The sequence below is a fragment of the Cryptotermes secundus genome, unplaced genomic scaffold (genome assembly GCF_002891405.2).
Source record: "Cryptotermes secundus unplaced genomic scaffold, Csec_1.0 scaffold185, whole genome shotgun sequence".
Taxonomy (NCBI): domain Eukaryota; kingdom Metazoa; phylum Arthropoda; class Insecta; order Blattodea; family Kalotermitidae; genus Cryptotermes; species Cryptotermes secundus.
Window position 1 is genome coordinate 196,169 of NW_019723299.1, and position 19,182 is coordinate 215,350.

Consider the following 19,182-nt stretch of genomic DNA (forward strand, 5'->3'; position numbering starts at 1 on the left):
AGAGATATAATATATACACTACGAGAAATACTGATTTATACGAGTATAATACTAGGAGGAAAGATGATCTTCATGTACAACAATGTAACACATCAGTTTTTAAGAAAAGTGTTATTAATGTGGGCATTAAATTATATAATATACTTCCTTTGGAAGTTAAAAAGTCAAAGGGATGTAATGAATTTAAACATAAATTAAAATTATTTTTATTTGATCGTCCTTTCTATACATTGAATTAGTTTCTTCAACAGGGACATGAGGAAGCATAGCAAGGTTTTTTCAATTAACAAAAAAAGAGAAGAAAAGGGAATTGTAGTAGTTATTGTTATATTTTTAAAATTCTTAGTGATGTTGTAAGGCAAGTACAGTTTTATTTTTAGTCTAATATATTCTAGGATTATAGAGCTTTTAACAATGATGTATTTAGTGAGTTGTCTTGTTCAAGTGTTGCAGTTGTAACAGTATGAATGCAAATAAATATGAATATGAATATTATTGCGTTCATGTCTGTTGGGATACCCATATGACTGCTACTCAGCCAGTCCTTTGGCTTGCTGGTGGCTGCCTAGCAATGGCTGTTTGTCTTGTTTGTTTCGCAGCCATTCACTAGCAACAGCTGTTTCTCTGGCTCTGCAGTTCTTGCTTTGAGCAAGTATGCCACGACATTAATAAAGGCTTTCAAAGAAACAAACATTCTACTGGAAATAATCGAACTGTTGCAACAGATGAAAATATACTACCCACATCACTTTTCGTCAATCCAGTACTCCTTGTTTGTTGCTGTGGAAAAGCTCTCAGTATGCTAAGGGGTTATTCAGTTTAGAGAAATCGTTAACCCAGAGCTCCTTTACTCACTACTGTTACAAGAATTATTGTAGTTACTGTGTATTTTTTTAAGATTAGAAGAGAGTGGCACAGGCCCACAGCATCCTGGCAGCCAGCCCTCTTACACTAACCTCTTGAATGCAAGCTCAACTTATAAGATGAATAAGGTATTAGTAATTCAGAGTCACTCCACTAATGCCTAGTTCATATTAGTCTAGTTGTTTGAAGAGAAGACCTTACAAGACTTCACTGGTGTAAATTATATCTCAAACACATTTCGAGAATATTGGAAAGACTGTTTCTAGTTTCAACTAAAGTTGAAATGAATTTAATGTTTTACTTGCTTTTAACTTATTTGGGTAGAAACTTGAAAAATGTTCACTGAAACTTTAGTCTTGAGTTCATTTAAACAAATGAAAACTTCTTTCTTTCATGGATGTTTCCAGTCTGCTGCCTAGGAAGGTAAACAATGAAGTACAAAAAACTATAATTTTATCTTTCTTTTTATGAGAGTGTCACCTGAACTCTCATACTTCATTTCATTTATTCTTTAAATTCAATAAATCCTTTTTGGCCAAGACTAGGATGTAGAACAAGTCACTATTAAATCAAAACATGCACAAGAACAGTTCACAAAATAGAAAAATAGAACTCAGTCACATACAGAACAGTCATAAAACGAAATTATACATAGTGATAATCAAACCACAAAAAAGTGGAAATTGTTCAAGTTATAATCGATTGAATTACAACCTGTAAAAGTTTACACAACACAACCATAACACATACATTTCACAAAATTTCAAACTTAAGGTATACTAAAAGTTCAATTAACGAATGCAAATATAAAATATGATAATTACATATATCTTATGAGATAAAATAACTGAAGATAACATAGATATTTTCGGTCCTAGTACGGTTACTAATTAATACAGGCAATCAGCTGAGCACCTCAAATCCAGTATAATATTCCAAAATGGATGTTTAGTATTCAGGTCTCCTACCAGTAGCAACTTATGTCTAAGCTTAAGAGCTCAATGATGTCCACATCAATCCAGACGTGGCCTGGCGACTTACAGACTGCTGCAAGTAGCACTTCACTATGATCAATCAGTATTCATTGAAATAAGCAGAGGCAGGCCTACATGGTTGTGGGGAATAACTCGGTAGGTTGAATCGCCTTGAAGGAGACCCACAGAAAACATTGCTTGCAACATCTCTTCTATTGTTGCCTGACATTACTGCAGACTTGGCATATTCCTCTGTTTGCGTGTGTATGGGCCATTACCTAGCAATGGGTCTACGTGCTACAGTATGATATTCCTCAAAGTTCTATGAAAATACATTCAGTGACTGAAAAGATATGAGCGAGGACAGATGGTATGACAAACATAAACCTGTATGTTAATAAATACAAAAAGTATAATGGAAAATATAGAACATAATGTAAAATTATGCTCTGTAGGTTTATATTTCGATTATTTTACTATATAAATACCTTGAAAATTTTTACCTGTGTTAAATCCAGAATATATTTCTTCAAAGTATTTAACCTTGATTTCAGCCATAACTTCATATCTGTTGCCACCTGGTCATTACGGCTGCGGCCTGTGTGCAGTTTGGTAGCCGGCAACCCTATCAGTTCCTGGAATCATCATATTATGTATTAAAGTTGACTGTGGTGATTACAACATATTGGGAACAGATAGTCCAAAATATACCGTGTAAACACTCGCATTCATTCATTCAAGTTAGTATTCTTTTTACCTTCAATGTCCTTCTTACAGCTTATGTCTAGAAAGAAAGCTCTTACATGCCATACATTAATTTTTAAACATGATGGGGCATGTTTTCTGTATAAATAATTGAAATGTATTCAAAATAATTTCAGCTGCTCTTGACAACATTTCAATTGAGTTACTTTTAATTCTTAGACTATCAGGTCTCTATAGTTCTTCAACGCATGCATATGTATATATGAGTAGGAAAGAGAATTGTTATGTATTGCTAATTATCTTGTTGGTGTAATTGTATGTGTAACATTGTATCTATTTAATTGAGGTATTCACTTTAGATTTTAACTATGGTCGAATTGATGTCTCTGTGATTTTGTCTGTGATTGTCTTGTGACTGTTGTTTGACAAGTTTTATATTCAGTGCCAGTTGCACACTTATGAATACTCTGAAATGCTGATGTGTGTATGCTATTGTTAGTTCACTAGAACTACAAAATTTGGTGTATCAGTAATTACCCACTCCCCACACCTCAGTCTTTCAAGTAGAGCTAATGTAGGCTATCTAAACTGAACTCCATACTAAAATGGGTAGGAGAGGTCAGCAATTACAAAAACTTTAAACTGGATATATCAAGGTGATGGAAGGCTAGACTCCATAGGAGATGACAAGTGACTATTTGTTGCACATTAGCAAGGACTGTCGTGTGTTGATAGTAAAATCAATCAGTTTTCACTACTTCTATTGTTTAGTATCTGTCGCATCTTTACAGTTTCTTTGGCATACATCTCAAAACTCACATATTGTTTAGTGATGTTTCGCTGCCATGTTTAGAACATAATAGAATCAAATGTCCCCTCTCAAGCCTAATCTGCTAAAACATTAGGCATTGAAATTAATGAGTCTGATGGTATCAGAATATAGTAGATTTATGTAAAAAGACATGGAGAGGGAGTATGAATGTGCATGAAGGGTAAGGCCATCACAATTTACAGAGACAAACTAGAGATTTAGAGTAACTTTTAAGTGCATATGGATGGGTCTGTGCACAGAATTTCCAAGTAGATAGATTGTACCAGTGATATATTTGCAGTCTAATGGATTATTAGTAAAGAGAAATGATCTTGCAAAATTTCATCCTTGTAATGCCATCTCTCTCTCTCTTTTTTTTTTTTTTTTGGTAATGCTTTTTAATTTAGTGGCCTCTGATATATTTCATATTAGGAATGGTTATTTGTTTCACATTTTTGGTTCTTTACCTTCAGCCTTCTTTCAATTGCAGTGTGTATGTCTTCATCAGACTGATGTAACTTAAACTTATCCAGTTCCAACTCTTGACCAACCTGCACATAAAAACAATTTTACCCAGTACGATACTGAAATCTGTGTATAGGGATGCAGCAATCAATGTATGGCCTTCAGTACTACTGCGAAATAATCTTTTTTTAAAGTGGAATTAAAAGTGGAATGCTGTAGATATCACGTGAGGTAACAGTCAGTCCATAAAATACACGTACATTTGTAATTGACTCTGGTAACACAACCTGAAGGTTCAAGAACACCAGAAATATTACTTATTAATACATAAATTGAGTAACAGAAGATACTGAGGGCCCTAAAAGGTGACACATAGGTTGACTGTAGAAGAATTAGGTATAAATATCTTAATAAATGAAGGAAGAGGAAAGTGAAATGGTAACTGAAGTGTGGTAACAGACTGTATAGGCATTGGAGTGAACATGGAAAGAAGTCATCACACTGCCTCCCAAGCACAAATGTATCAAATGGAAAGAAAATAACATATGCAAATAACACGGAAAATCTTGTAGTTTTTTCTTTAAGATTTGAAGTAATTAAAATATTTACCAATTCCAGTCCTTTTTGTATTTCTTGTTCCTCTACTTCTGTCAAGAAACCAGCCCTTTGCAAGGCACGTGCATATGCTTGACTACCCTGTAGTTTAGGAATAATGATTATTTATAACATGATATAGAAAGCACAGGTTCCTATCAGAAAGAAAATGCTTTGTACAGGATTTTCAGATCAAAGGCTTGAAGTACAAATTATCAGTTAGGAGTTATACATAAGGCTTTTGAATAGCACAACATTCTTTAAAGGGGGGGGTTATAAATTTATACATGTAACACACTTACCTGTATATCTTCATACCACATACGTTTGTCATAGACAATTGATGCGTTCAGTTTGTCTAAAAAAGTATCAGTTTTTTGTGAAAATCGTCCTCCCCAAAGCTTTGTGCCTTCCCCCTAGAAAAGGATATGTAACCAATAATATTTTCTGACTGCAATAAACAGAATAAATTCAGTTTCAGTGATATAGTGTTTATATACAGAAGGCAATATATATTTACATATATAAAGTTGTCTCTGTGTATAAGCACTGCAAATGGGGAGATGGGTTTAAGTTCCATGTATTCTAGACCTTGCCACTAGATTGAAATTAATGCCACCCTTGGGAAAAACTGGCTGTTCTTTATACAAACAATAATAGTCAGAAGACAATTAGAACCATGGCAAGGAAAAAATTACTCTGTCATTCCCTTAACTTTGAATAATTTAAGAATTTCATTAATGCTCAGTAATAAAAGGAAATTTGTCTAAAGAAAACTAAAGTGTCTAACCCTTATATATTCTTCCTCATTTATCATTCACAATTATACTATCATATCTCAATTGATACTACACAACAACAGCAGTTGACACAGCATTTTAAAGTAACCAAACAAGCAGATGGTATCAGTATACATACATACATAAGTGTCATGCTTTTTAAAACCATACATGATAATAAAATATTATATTTATACCAAACAATAATGTAATTATAGAATTTATTCCCTGTATTTTTAAACTCTGGATGCCACCTTAAAATGTTCCTTGTTTTCTGTCACAGCACAGACATCAGAGATATTCTCTGAGACAAGCATAGCCTTTTGTACACTCTTCGTTGTTTAATATTAAATTTACAAATTGATGCATATAATATGAAAGCAGTAACTATATGAACATACTTCAATCATTTCAGCCGTTTTTGTCAGTGCCTGCTCTATTATGAACAACAAAAGTACACAACTTACTGCACTTATCAGTTTATATGGAATACTGGAACCTTGGAATGTGCCCTCTAAGGTCAAGTCAACATGAACTTTTTGAAATAAATAATCTGTTTGCTTCCCTGACAAATATGTTGCAGAACTCAATATGAATTAATGCTAATGAGATCAATTTAAGTAAACTCAGTAAATAAATGTTATTTGATACATTATTTATGCTTCACTATATAGAAATAGTGAACTGGAGAAAAAATCAAGGTTGGTTATTCATGACACGTGTGTGTGTGTTGTATATACAAGTATATATTTATTTTGCGTGGTATTTGTATTTTAATATAGTTGGTTCATCCTCTCATCATCAGTGCCAAGTTATTGTAATATCAGAGGACTTGATTTAGAAATGGAATATCACAGTGCAGTGAACAAAATATTTACAGGTTAGATATAAGTATTCTTACTACCTTACTGGATCTCACTTGCCACATGCTGCTACCATTTAAGTTGAAAATTTATTTATAGGTTGGATGCTAAGTTGTAGTTGAGGGGTGCTCCAATGCAGATTAAATTGATCATGTCAGGCCAAAATTGAGTAAGCAGTGAGACCCTGGGGTACTGATGGATGTAGTGGTATTCATGAATTTGTATCTGCAAACCAAGGTAAAGTTATCCCTGTGCTTAACTAATGAAGTACTATGCCATGTAGGCCCCTGGTACCCATTGGATAGGAGGTTGGGTGGACCCCAGAGCCAGCCTGGATGATATGGAGAGCAGAAAATTCTTGACCCTACTGGGACTTGAACTCCAACTCCTTGATCATCCAGCCTGCAGTCAGATGCTATACCAACTTCTCTATCAGGGGGGACCAAGAATGTTTAAAAAAAGAATAGAGAATTAAAGTCTAGTAATGGTGTTTATTGTTTTCATGCAGATAAGTAGGTGTGGGAAAACTTGGCTGAAATTACAGTCACTTTTACATGATTCACTGTTATTTACATATTCATAATGCTTATTTAATGTATTAAATTATCAAAGTGTAATGTTATAGTTAAGATATTTGATTTTATTTAGCAAAAAAATAGCAATGAAATATGATAAAAATGAGTTTCTTCCTCTGTTATCTGAAGACTGTCTGCTAGTGGTTTGCTATATGTGTTACTACATAGATGCAGCTTAGGTTTGGAGACATCCATATTTGAATTTTAAACGTGACTGGACTTTCAGTTTTAGTTACCTAACATGTTATATTTTAGCGTCCTGTTGCACTGATTTAAGTCCATAATTTATTTCAACCGTCTTCCAGTGCATACACTCATCTATCTCACTCCTCTCTCTCGCACTACATGTTTCGGCACAAAAGTGCCATCTTCAGGTGCTTATTTGATTTACGATAAACTAGTTCACTGCATGCCTCGCTGTCTTCATATTAAAATAACTAAGATATATATTTATCACATATATTGATAAATATTAAATATTACAAATATTAAAATTGTTCAGGATTTTTCATCCCTACGTCGTATCTCACTATGCGAGTCACACCTATCCTCTTCTGTCGGAGCACTCTTTCTACTTTCGTGTGTGTATTGTGCTCTGTGTTGTGTCTTGCTCCTGTGACTGCATGTTATACTGCTGGGTCTGCTGCTGCACTGTGCTGCACTGTGCCCTATTCCAAGTTTTCAGGCTATTGTGTCTACAGTCAAATGCCTGTCATCTTGAATGATCTCATCCACTCTTTCCTTGTTGCGTTCAGTTGAGGCTGTTCGAGAACGACCGCTCCGAGGCTCATCTTCGAGGCTGGTGTTCCCACCTTTAAAATGTTTCACCCATCTTCAAACACTGCTCGCACCCATGCTGAATTCAGAAAGCAGTGCGTCAGTGTCTTCGGATGGCTGTAATGAAATTTTACAAATATTATTTGCAATTCTATTTCACTGTGCTTTTTTAGAAAGAATTGTATAAGGTGTGATTCATCACAATTTAATGTTAGAAAGTTACTATTAAACCACATAATTGTTTCGTTCAGAACTAATTTGATATTATTTTTAAATTCTTCAGGATTCATATTTGATATGATAATACTTGCATCATCAGCAAATAATATTGGATTACCTATTTTCTTAACGATAATGGGAAATCATTTATGTAAATAAGGAACAATAAAGGCCCCAATATAGAGCCTTGTGGAACTCCATATTTAACTAGTTCCCATTTTGAAGACACTTTATTTAAGTTCGATATCTTTCATTGATACTCTCTGATATATTTTTGTAAGTATGATCTCATTAACTTATTTACCATGCCCAAGATTCCATAGAATACCATTTTTGCCAGGAGTATGTTGTGGTTACACAGTCAAATGCCTTTTGTAGGTCACAGAATAAACCACCAACATAATTCTTTTTGTCTGAAGAAGACAATATATTATATGACATATTCCACATCCTACAGTCATTTTGACTAACTTTGGATCCATGGAATTCAATGCAATGTAATGTATCTGTTATTGTTTAATGTCTTTTTGCTCAAGTTGCATTGTGCAATGTGCATCTCCTGACATGTTTCAGATTCACCCATCAACGGACAGACATTGGATTAATGAAATGTATATGTATGTATGTATGTAACAATCTCTTGCCCCATACTGGGAATCGAACCCATAGCCTGTCACTATACCAACTCATCTACCCTAGATCTCTTGATTGCAATACTGTCTTCAATTTTTTTGTTTTTTGTACAGCACAGTTCAAAATGAATTTTTCCTGCAACCTTAATACAGACCCTGATACCAGGTTTAACCAGATTTCGGTGAGGAGGGATATGAAGATAGATGACAGAGGGCCTCTTCATTACACACACTAAAAAGACTGAGAATAGCTGTTCTAATATGTGACAAAATGAGACAGTATAAAGTAGTCTCAAATACAAAGTAACCTAAAGTTGCTCTAAAATATGAAGTAAATAAATAAATAAATAAATAATTACTTATAGGCATATTCAGTGTTACAGCCATCACACTGAAGGCATACTTTGTCTTGTTCCAGTTTCCGCACATGCATTGAATATACAGATTACTGTCTTCTGGGATGTGATATTCTGGGTAGCCTCCCTGAAGATGGAGGCAGCAGGTTCCCAAGACTATCCATACCTATCCACAAAAGTACAGTGACATCCCAGAAGATCATAATCTCGATAGTCACTGCCATATGAGCCTCAAATCTCACTTCATGCTATTATCTTCTGGGATATTTATACTGGGAGATAGGGCACATAAGAAAATGTGGCACAGTTCAGATGTTTGGGAAAGACGATAATAAATCAAAACCTGATTGAGGAGGAAATTAAGATGAGATTGAATTCAGGTAATGCTTGCTACCATTCAGTCCAGAACCTTTAGTCTTCTTGTCTGCTGTCCAAAAACATAAAAATTAGAATATACAAAACTATAATTTTGCCTGTGGTTCTGTATGGGTGTGAAACTTGGTCTCTGATATTAAGGGAGGAACATAGACTAAGGGTGTTGAGGAGAATATTTGGACCGAAGAGAGATGAAGTGACAGGAGGTTGGAGAAAACTGCATAATGAGGAGCTTCATAACTTGTACTCTTCTCCAAATATAATTAGAATGATCAAATCAAGGAGGATGAGGTGGGCAGGTCATGTAGCACGACTGGGGAGATGAGGAATGCATATAGGATATTGGTGGGAAAGCCAGTAGGAAAGAGACCACTGGGAAGACCAAGGCATAGGTGGGTGGACAATATTAAAATGGATCTTAGAGAGAGAGAGGATGTAATGGTATGGATTGGATTGATCTGGCTCAGGATAGGGACCAGTTGAGGGCTCTTGTGAACGCTTTAATGAACCTCTGGATTCCATAAAATGCTTGGAAATTCTTGAGTAGCTGCAGATTTGGCTTCTTCTCAAGAAGGGCTCAGCTCCATAAGTAAGTAAGTAAGTGCACATAAGATAACCTGCATTATAATGTATTGTATTTTTCTGTTTCATGAAGCTCCAACATACAGCACACTCTTATCACTTGATAGTGGTCCAGAAGTCATCAAGACTCTAGAAGAAATTGGAGTGGGGAAGGTGTGTATGGCAGTATGAGCATTTTATTTGTTTATTTTTATTTTCCTCAAGAATGGTATGCAGGGTGTAAACCTACCTAACAAAATGTTTTAAAACAACTTTTTGAATGTATTTATTTTTACAAAGAAAAACTCAAAAGAAAACCACAAGTAACATGAACAGAATGTTCCACAGTGAAACTGTCAAACTTTGCCAGTTTTATGTTGGCAACTCTCTAATGTTAAAATATAATTCTAGAGTTGGCAACGTCGTAGTAAACAGTTTTAATAATAGACTGCACTACATATGCTGTTCCTAATTTCTCTATTGTTATGTGTTACTGTGGTTATGTGTGTAATTTCTTGCTGAGTAATGTTGCCAATGAATACAGTACTTAAACCATGTCAAGGGGTTACATTTGCTCAGATACTGAATGCATGTTTGTTTGTTGCATGTTGTATTCTGAGAGCATTTTTCAGCTGTAATTGAGAAAGATATTAAAGCAAATTCATGGAAGCCTAATGAAAGTGATGCTCCTAATATAGATGCTTGATAGGAACTGGATCCCTGAATCAACTGTGCTCTTACCAGATTCCAGAATTGGTTCTTTCAGATTATTTAAGTAGTCATCATACATAGAAGCAAGCAAGAAGTGTCAGCCTAATAATGTTCTCCTTGTGTTCAAAGATGAGGCAAAGTTGTCACTAGGCTTAATTAAGCAGCTCCATAGTTTTTGACCTTGGCAGTAGATGGAAATGAGTGGTCAGCTTCATGTCCTGGGCGCTTTAACCCTGGAAAAAGAGCCTTCAGTACCCTTTGAATAGGAGGCTGGGTGGGCCCTAGAGCCAGTCTGGAGGCCATGGAATAGAGAAATATCTTGCCCCTGCCAGGAATTGAACCGCATCTGCCCAGCTCATAGCCTATCACTGCAGTGACTGAGCTATCCTGGTCCATCTTGCCTTTACCAGCATATAATGCTTGTGTAGGAATTTTTTGGTTGCAGAATTTGGTACTTCTGATTTTTCCATACAAAACTTGTATGCCATTATCTTCTTTTGTGGTTTATTAAGGAGGAAATTAAGAGGAGATTGAACTCGGTTAATGCTTGCTACCATTCAGTCCACAACGTTTTGTCTTCCTGTCTGTTGTCCAAAAACATAAAAATTGGAACTTACAAAGCTATAATTTTGCCTATGGCTCTGCTGATACAGCTGTACGAAAATTTGTATCTTATCTTCGCATTTGAGGTCCTACAAGATCCACTATGAAAGAAAAACTCTATGCTCATTCTGTAAAATGATTTGAACAGCTCTGGACCCTGATTACGTTCTTTCGAAACATTATAAACACCTGAGTTTAAATTGTCGTGAAAGAACGGGTGCACCCAATGTTTCCGTTTCTACCGTCTTTAGCTCTTACGCTGTCTCAACCACCACCACCACCACCATAACATTATAGGAACAATATTATTACCTGACATTGCAGGAGAGAAGTGCACGAAATTGGCGGGCAGAAACACCCATTTGAGATGATATGAGCAACTAATCGAACGTAAGTTTCCTCAGTGTGCGCCTGGTAATTTGGAAACCAGTTGCCTGCTTGAAATTGGGATATCTCTCGGAAATCGCGGTTGCGTTGCGGTTGCCAGTTTCCTTGGTGTGCCCAGGTCTTAGTTTGCATTGTTCAACGTCGATGCCATTAGTCCCCAGTAGTCCAAGTACTTTTCGACATGCATGACATTGAGGTTCTGATTTTGAAGGCTGTATTGTTACGAAGATTTTGCGGACGAATACATTAGGAAAACGGTTTGTAATACATTACTTTAGAGTTGTATTTTTTAGTCTCTTGAAACAGAATTTAATTTTGTTTGTGTGACAGTGGGTTGAGTGCCTTGTGTTAAGTGTAGTGATTTCAGGTTTATAACAAAAATAATATTTTGCGGAAGTCCGAAATCACTGAAATGTAGTCCGTCAGTACTGAATAGGTGCGGCCATGTTGACTTGTAGCAGAAAACTTTGCGATTAATTTTGTCTGCAATTATTGTTCCAGAAACATAATGCCGAAATGTGATAGTTTCACGAAGTATATACCTGCTACATTTGCCTGGGTACTGTTGCTGGGGACAACGACGTTGTTCTTCCGTTACCCGTAAGTAGAGCGCACTTACGTTACGTGTGATGATATCCAAGGTGGCAATGAAAGGCCATTGTGACAACCTAATGTTAAATGATGCAGCACATGGAAGAATGAAAATTGTTGATGTTTACTTGGCATTCGTATGAAGTCAAAGAAAAAAAGGGTGTAAACTGCTGAGTATCATATAAATTGGTAAAGTGCCATTTGCTCTGTTGACACAAGTTTGATGTCAGCTGTATAGGCTTAACAGTCGCGAATCATGATTTTGAAAATTTGTTGTGTAAATATATGTTATTTCGAAGATAAACGCACGCACCATATTTGTGCCAAATATATAGGCCGTATGTAGTACATTTGAATGGAAACAAGGGATGTGTCTGTAAAGAAGGGTTTAACAAATTTTGAATATGGCACATGTCTATGGTGTGCAAAGGAACGTCTGTTGGTGTGTAGTTTTTCAGTTTATGGTGTCATTTTAATTACTTAAGTTTGGTCGGTTTTGCCAGATATTCATTTATAAAACAGTTGGTATGGGTGCAATGAATAGTTTTCACTATAACCCATGTATGAATTGTTAGTATTGAACTTGAAAATTTGTGACATTTTTAATCTCTTAGTAATTATTTACAAGATATTTTATAAGTGTTTGTGTGCGTGGTTAGCCCCTTATCTGATATGAAGACTGAACTTCCATAATGCAGATCTTGGATAGAGGTTTCTCTTTTCTCTAATTTGGTGTCTGATACTTCGCTCTTATGGGTGATCGTCATCTGTTTGCATATTTCTTAATCATGAATGCAGATAAAGAGAATATTGTATGGAAGCTTTTAAAAGTATAAATGCAAGAGATTGCAGAACTCACTCATTCAAGAAAATCCAAATCATTATCAAATTTAAGAATTTGAAGGTAACTATAGAACACTTTTTTCTGGATATACTGCTCCAAAATGATACACTTTCTGATCTCTGTCAGCCATGTGTGCAGTTAAGGCCGGGCGCACACCAAGGAAACTGGCAATGGCAATGCAACTGCAATTTCTGAGAAAAATCGCCGATTACAAGCAGGCAACTGGTTTCCAAATTAGCAGACGCGCACTGAGGAAACATGTTCGATTAGTTGCTCACATCGTCTCAAGTGGACGTGTTTGCCTGCCAATTTCGTGCAAATCTCTTCTGCAGTGTCACATAATAATATTGTTCCTATAATGATGTGGTGGTTGAGATGGAGTAAGAGGGGAAGACGGTGGAAAAGGAAACATTGGGTACATCCGTTCTTTTCGCAACAGTTTAAAATCGGGTGTTTATATTGTTTTGAAAGAACTTAATCAGGATACAGAACTGTTCAAATCAGTTTACAGAATGAGCATTGAAAGTTTTTCATTAATAGTGGATCTTGTAGGACCTCAAATTCGAAGACAGGATACAAATTTTCATACAGCAGTATCAGCAGAGTGATAGGCAAAATTATAGCTTTGTAAGTTCCAATTTTTATGTTTTTGGACAGCAGACAAGAAGCCAAAAGGTTCTGGACTGAAGCATTACCCCGAGTTCAATCTCCTCTTAATTTCCTCCTCAACCAGGTTTTTGTTTGTTGTCGTCATTCTCAAATGTCTGAACTATGCCACAGTTTTAAAAGATCTGTTACCTATATTTATGTCATGAATTTGCTCTACATTTTGGTAATGAGATAAGATCATGTACCTAGTTTTACCTGTGTTTACTTCTAGACCAACCCCCTTAGTTGCATCAATTAAAGTGTTTGTGTTTCTCCTGATGGTATCTATATTATTACCCAGTAGATTCACATCATAGAAGAGCACATAAAAGAGCTACCTTGCTCTTTTGCGTAGCAGATGCATGGCTACTGAGCAGTAAACCCCCGAATGTTTGCTTAGTACTCAGTAACATGACCTCGCTGTTTTCTTAACCCCCTCTAACGGAAAATGCTTTGCCGGTCTTCTAGTTGTTTGTACCAGCCAGTAGTTAGTGGTGGGGTATGGTTCAAGGACAAAATCTTCTCTGATGAGCTAGCTGACTGCCTTGTGAGACGGGTAGTCGTGATTCAGACTGTGGCAGTGACAGGGAACAACAAAGAATTGTGGCCACAGACAGTAAAAGTGACTGTAGCTCTGACATAAATGCAGGTAGTAAAATTGTGGGGACAGCAAAAAATCTAAAAAAATGACAAAAATATAAACCCTGATTCAAAATTGAAATACAAAGCATTTCTCATGAATGTGGCAAAGGCCTGGGCTACAGACCAGATGGTAGCGGCAGAACCAGAGTCAGACACAGACTTAGTGCGACCGGGCCCATCAACTCCCACCCCACGCAGGCCTCATGTGGACCCCCCAGGGCGACTCTCAGGTGATATGCGGAAACATGCCCTCGTGAAAATTGTGAAGAGTGAACATTCTAAGGGGAAGCATACTTCTAGGCAATGCCGTGTTTGCACAGTTCACAAAAAAAGGAATATGTCTACATTGCAAGTTCTGTGTAATGCCACTTCACAAAGGGGAATGTTTACAGAAATATCACACTCTCAAGCACTTCTAGGAGCATTGGTAAATGTTCTCCAAAAATTTTAGTTCATAGAATTAATTAGGAGATTTTATATTAATTTTTAAAGTGAACAGTGCACATGTTAGGATAGTAGGTCTAATAATGCGGGTCGCCAGGGTGATTTAAATATTTAAATTGCCGGTCTGCGTTGTGTTAATTGAATTCAACTGATGACTGTAAATGATGAGGACTAACCCAACTGCTGACTTTTATCACAAAGCAAGGATACTATTGTAGTAGTTGTTTGCATTGTTTTAGCATACATATTCTGTATTTTGATCCTGTTATATAAGTTTTGGTTATATTATATATATATACACATACTAGATTCCTTCATCTCATTAAAAAATTTTCCCCAAGCCAAATTTATTTTCCCGGCCTGTCACAGTCTGGACGGCATTTGTGATATATGCCAGGCTCCTGCTCAGTTAACTGCACAAGAACAAATTAGCAGTTTTGGCAACTCTTCATGTCATCTTAACAAACAAATGAATCGCTGAAGTGCATTACATAACGGCTGATTTCTAGGAATCCACGCGGCAAGTCAGTCGTGTGAAGACTGGCATGTTCCGTTGCTTGGAAATTGAGTTTCTCAGTCTCCCAGCAAGTTGTGTTGCCGTTTCCTCAATTTGAGCTGCCCCATTCACTAACATGTGTTCAACTCTGGCTGATAACACTTCTCGGAAATCACGGTTGCACTGTAGTTGCCAGTTTCCTTGGTGTGCGCCCAGCCTAAGAGACAAAAAGTTACATTTCTACGCCAGCATAGAATAGGCAACATTAAAAATTATACCATTTCTTGAGAAGTCTGTGTAATGAGTATGTTTTACCATTCACATATTTTTGTTTCATACACTGATCAAGAGGTAAGAAGCATTAACATTGCATTGTTGACACTTGGAAATAAAAGATTGCATTGACTTTGTTTAGGATTTGCTTAAGGAACCGTTTCAAATATATATTGACTTCTGTTTCATTCCACCACTACTAAGATATGGATGTTGATGTTGTTTTTTAAAAAATGGAAAGAAATTACAATAAGGTAATTGTACCAGCCCTTGACAGTGTACCTGTTAATACTTGAGGTAATATTGAAATACATTAGCTGATTCTTAGAGAGTGATAGTTCAGTGGAAGGATTGCTCCTATAAGCTTCTTGATAGCCTGTGATAGGAAATTGTGGACAATATGAAGAACTGATGAAGGAGGATATATATCAGAAATGTGGTTCATGAGGAGGATAGTGAAAGAAATGAAGAAATACGAGAGAACTACAAATTTCACATGTAACAGAATTTATAGAACAGTGCAGAAAAAATTTGTAAACAACACATTGACAGGATGAGCTCTGACATTCCAAAAAGGATTTTAAAATATCAACCAAAATTAAAGAAGTCTGGGAATATATCTGCAATGATGTGAGGATACTATTTGGTAATATCTGTAACAAGACTTAATAAACCTAATACTGGAAGGGATGTTGGTAATTTTAATTGTCAGGTGGCAGTGGGATAGGGTAGGAATCATCACTTATTTCTATCTGCCTCTTTGCTGCCTCTGATCACTACTTAAGACAGAAAAGGTAACAAGAGATAAAGCTATCCTTGTAATAAGTCGTGAAAGCCCATAGGATTGTAAGACATTGAGGCTCCCAAATTTTCTCTTGACATTTGGCTCACAGATGGTGGCAAGGTTGTCAGCCTTAACGTGCTAGCTACCCTTTNCCCCCCGGAAGATTCATTGAACTCATTCTGTTCCATTGAAAGAACTAATGCAAATTAAGAGAGTAAACACAATTGTAAAGAGACCCATTGGTTATGTATTAAAGGAAATAAATGAAATGCACAGTGAAGCCTGTAACATGCACAGTAAGCCTTTTTTAATTAAAGCTGTAAATACTGATCCTGGTGTATCTTTCTTTGCTTACATGACCAGCACATAATATGGGGCAGAGGCCAATAGGAAGTACATGTAAAGAGAATACTAATAATTAAATGTAGGCAGCAGACATTCCTAATCATTGGGAAACCTTTGAGGGCACTCTGAGCATATACAGGAGATGCTCATCCTTTAGGACAAAATGGAAGCATTAGTGACCATCCCACAACACCATGGACCAGATCCTGACACATTCCTCAAGGACCAGCTGGGGATTCTTGAACTGTCAACTAATGGCTCACCCAAATGGTTCAACATATCTTGGAGTAGAGAATTAGAAGGGAATGTGGACACATGCTCTCTGCATCAAGGGCTGCAAACGAACAACTGAAGCAAAACCAAGAAAAATGAAGGCAAGGCAGTCCACAATCAGATGACAGTGATAGCATACTCAGGCACATAAACACGTGTACTTTATTTCTGAGTGTCACATATAGCACACGGTTCATATATGAAGTCCCACAGTGTAGCACAGCACTGCACATTTCTGTTATGAAGACCCCTCCAAGAAAGATCACAAACACAAGTATACACTACAATATATATACATTATACAGGTGTAGCAGGTAAAGGGGAACATAATGGGAATAACACCAAATTTGTGACTTGGAACTTACAATTTCCTGAAGAGGAGCAACAGACACCTACAAGAACAGGGCCTCTAACCTGACTCCACATGCACACTGTGGACCACAGTTCTCCACACCCGTATGAAATTTCTGAACATATGGGGACCATGACATCAAGGTTACCAAATCGGGCATGGAGTGAAGTGAGCACCATCATTCAGGGTTATCAAGGTGTGAAGGGGTGAATGATCTCAGTGAAGATCGTCTCCAAAACGCTGTCAATTCTAGATGTAACCTCAGTTATGTATTGTCCCATCATTTTGGCCCAGGGCAGTGTCTGCTTTACCTATTTCTGATACAGATGCAAAAAGCAGGGTGACATGAGCACATACGCATAGAACTCGGAGTCATCTAAAATTGGATAACTCCGACTTCCTTGTTTCCAAAATCCAGGGTATGGATTTCCAGTCGAAACTTCCCAGCTGGGAAGTATTAGGAAGAACTACCGCAACCATTATTGACACCACCAGACTAGTAACATATGAAATCTGCACAGAGGCAGGAGAGTGGATGCCCTTCATTAGCAGAACACAGAGCAGTACACAGCTCATTATTTTGAAGTGACATTTAACTGTTATTCAGTCCATGACATTTTCTGTCCAGGAGTCAGTTGAAAATTCTTGCAGCAGTGCAGCTGGATCAGAGATGATGCTAACCAATCCTCTAGCAGAAACACCCATGGCTGTAGCCAGCATCACAGGGGTCACAGTAGCTTTAGCTTTAGAAATACCATCCAGGACCACTGTTCTCCAAGTATCTGAGCATTGATCAGGCAGCTTGTCTTTGATTGTTGTGGCCTCAAGTCCAAGACTAGTCACCTAGCCTTTCAGCACAGATTTCTGCAGCTAGTAAACCTTATCAGCTGAAGCTGCAGTCATCATGCAAGCCAAGAAAAAGATGAGATCACAACAAACAGTAAACTTGATGCTGCCAGAACCTCATTTTGCATAAAAAATAAGCGAAACCACACCACAATAGTAACAAAACCACAGGAGATCCAAATAGCAGCCAGACCATGCCTCTTTATTAAGACAAAAAAAAAGGTGTGCTGAATGAAATACAGTGTTTGAGGCTTGTAACATACTTAGTAAGTCCCCTATAATCATGGCTGCAAACACAAATAGTATGGGGCTGAAGCCAGTAGCAACAGCATAAACAACAGTGCCAAGGTACTTTGGGTAAAGTATAGGGAAGGTGTCAGCTAACTGAAATAGCCCAGTGGATACCCCAGAGGTGAGCCAAATGTAGAAAATGGCACCTGGACGGGATTTAGAAGATACTACCCACCTACCAGGCTCCAAAATGGATACTTCAGTCATCCACCTTAGCTGACTACAGTGTTGCCCTCAAGTCCAAGACCTGAATAACCAGAGCCACTCCAGTCCCTGTGCACAGGTAAAGCTGACAGCAAGGGGAGGGGGAAGAAAGGAAAGCTGGCTAGCAGGAATAGAAGAAAGGCAAAGTAACAGTTGCTTCTAAAAAAATACAAGTCTTCAGCTGGTGGCATGGTCCAGTTATAAATAAATTTTATGATTGCAAACATATTTATGGGTGTGAATGATACCATCTACCTGACAGGTTTTATGTGGTTTTCCTCTGTCCAGGCAGATGCCATGATAGTACCTTAAATTGGGCCATGACCACGTCTGCAACGTTCATTGTTATTCGCCATCATTCTCTTATTTTTTTAGTTATTGACACTGTCATGAAATAAACTACAGAGTAAATTCAGATACCATGTGCAGTGCACAAAATTCCACATGTTTACTCCTGCATCCATTGAATTATAATCTATGCACATTAACCACATTAGCTCAGATAATTTTTCATTGTACTGTTCTGGACATAGTCCAGTGCTGCAATCAAGTGAGAATTATAGTTACAAGTTGGTAGGTAAAACTTGGGTCATAAAGTAGGTTTAATTTAAACACGTTGAGGGCCGATAAAAAAAATGTTGAATATGCTTTGATAATTTCTAGTGATTATTTTACAGTTTTATCCTTTTTCCAGATGCAGTTTTTATTATAACATACAGTATCCATGGGTTCCAGCCTACCAAGGTGTAATCACATTATTTGTGATTGCCAATTTCACACTGGCCACATTTATGGATCCAGGAGTCATTCCAAGAGGTGTGTATATCTTACACTTTTGGGTAGTGAATTAATTACCTTATTCTATTTGTACAATTCAGGCCATCCTAATTTATTGTTC

General features: G+C 37.0%; 2 protein-coding genes across 11 annotated transcripts in view; one reads left to right on the forward strand and one right to left on the reverse strand.

Moving 5' to 3' along the window:
• The window catches only part of LOC111861675 (argininosuccinate lyase), a 25,153-nt gene extending 19,465 nt beyond the window's left edge, over positions 1-5,688 (reverse strand). The window contains exons 1-5 of one of the 3 annotated variants that reach the window (XM_023846441.2): positions 5,594-5,688; positions 4,716-4,829; positions 4,429-4,515; positions 3,822-3,905; positions 2,342-2,473 (exon numbers count right to left, since the gene is read on the reverse strand). In XM_023846441.2, the coding sequence (XP_023702209.1) occupies positions 2,342-2,473; positions 3,822-3,905; positions 4,429-4,515; positions 4,716-4,829; positions 5,594-5,602 (426 nt within the window). In that variant the 5' untranslated portion in view covers positions 5,603-5,688. The other 2 variants (XM_023846439.2, XM_023846440.2) reach the window with 2 other exon arrangements.
• Positions 5,689-5,753: 65 nt separating this feature from the next.
• LOC111861674 (probable palmitoyltransferase ZDHHC8) overlaps positions 5,754-19,182 on the forward strand; it is a 60,727-nt gene continuing 47,298 nt past the window's right edge. Inside the window, exons 1-5 of one of the 8 annotated variants that reach the window (XM_023846431.2) lie at positions 5,754-5,893; positions 6,155-6,292; positions 9,645-9,724; positions 11,753-11,851; positions 18,979-19,100. In XM_023846431.2, coding sequence (XP_023702199.1) covers positions 11,760-11,851; positions 18,979-19,100 — 214 coding nt within the window. In that variant the 5' untranslated portion in view covers positions 5,754-5,893; positions 6,155-6,292; positions 9,645-9,724; positions 11,753-11,759. The other 7 variants (XM_023846432.2, XM_023846437.2, XM_023846435.2 and 4 more) reach the window with 7 other exon arrangements.